The sequence below is a fragment of the Aplysia californica genome, unplaced genomic scaffold, assembly GCF_000002075.1.
Source record: "Aplysia californica isolate F4 #8 unplaced genomic scaffold, AplCal3.0 scaffold00312, whole genome shotgun sequence".
Lineage (NCBI taxonomy): Eukaryota > Metazoa > Mollusca > Gastropoda > Aplysiida > Aplysiidae > Aplysia > Aplysia californica.
Genome location: NW_004797582.1, coordinates 9,492 through 10,978, shown reverse-complemented (window position 1 = coordinate 10,978; position 1,487 = coordinate 9,492). Strand labels below are relative to the sequence as shown.

At 42.0% G+C, this 1,487-nt stretch overlaps 1 protein-coding gene across 1 annotated transcript in view; it reads right to left on the bottom strand.

Moving 5' to 3' along the window:
* The window catches only part of LOC101857191 (mucin-17), a gene marked incomplete at its 5' end in the record, with an annotated part of 19,776 nt that overhangs the window by 11,310 nt on the left and 6,979 nt on the right, over positions 1 to 1,487 (bottom strand). The window contains 2 exon segments of the mRNA XM_013084704.1: positions 16 to 192; positions 1,039 to 1,153. Coding sequence (XP_012940158.1) covers positions 16 to 192; positions 1,039 to 1,153 — 292 coding nt within the window.

Sequence of the window (1,487 nt, the reverse complement as noted above, 5' to 3'; positions counted from 1 at the left end):
CCCCCCAAGGCTTACCAGAGATGTGAGTGACGAAGCCGCTCGGGAACCAGCCAGAAGCACCGTCCTTGACCATGACGCCTCTCCACCAACCGTTGTCCGCCGACTCCACAAGCTGGATGACGTCACCCTTCTGGAAGCTCAGCTGTCCCTCCTGGTTGGCTATGAAAGGGTGCATTCCCTTGTAAAGGTTTTCTGACAGATAAAAAAAAAGACATGAATGAAGTGAACGTAAAAAGAAGGGGATAATACGTTGTTTTTGTTTTTTAAACTTTCTCCTCATTTCTTTTAGAAATTTCCAACTGCAAGATTTACACTAATGGTACTAAGGTGCCATACCAGTGTCTGTGGAGTGGTGTAATGGTTAGGCGCTTCGCCGTTGCTTCCAAGAGACTCGAGTTCGATTCCCGAGTGGGAATTTTTTTTATCGAGTATCTCAGACTTTTTTTTATGGAATGCTGCGTCCCTCTTAGCCCAGGTAGAAACCTCTTCTTCCTCAGTTGGCAATCAGACTCGCTTCTTTTCTGTTCGAAACAAAGAACGTAACGATCACAGACGACATAGAGAGTCACATCTTGTTTTCTAAATGTTAGTTTTTAGTTTAGTCTTTGTGATGTTTTACAGCACGTACAACACAAATAGATCATACATATAATGCTGAAGATTAAAGGTGTTGAAAGAGAGTATCATACACAGAAAGAATGAGGAGAGATAAGGACAATATGTTTGATAGGAAAGAAGGAGCAAACCACACCAGAACACTGACCAACCGCCCACAATTAGATGTGTCACTAGAGGGTAAGTTACAAAGAAAAGATCGAGGAGAGATGATGACGATAGTTATTTATTGATAAATGAGAGGAAAGAAGGAACAGACCACAACAGAGCACACACTAACCACCCACAATTAGATGTGTCACAAGAGAGTACGTTACAAAGAAAAAAAGGTGGAGAGAAAGTGTCAATAGATATATTATTTAATAGGAAAAAAAGAACAGACCACACGAAACGAGAGCACCCATAAACCACCCACCCACTTACCTTGTTTGACGGGTGTCATCTCCAGGCCGGAGGTGCAGGTGGTGAGGGAGGGGAGGGGCATGTGGTAGGATGTGTCCATGTCCACCCACAGGTCGTCTGCCACGGGGCGGCTCACCTAGAGGACAGGAGAAAACTTCACGTGGAAAAAAAAGCAATAACTCAAAAATGAAGTCTAAAACAGCCCTTGGACATGGATGGCTGATGCCTCTATTAAAAAATTATTGATGGTCAATGCAAAAATGAAGCAAACAACCAAACAAAAACTACACAGAACAAAACAAAACGAAAAAGCAAACAAACAAACAAACAAAACATTTAAAATAGATAAATCCCCCCCACTCCACCCCACCCCCGACCTTAAAAATAAAAAAAAAAGAAACGAATCTGTATATTGAACAACCTTTGACTAGATCTACCTATTTTCTAAGAAACAATAGAAACATGACCCC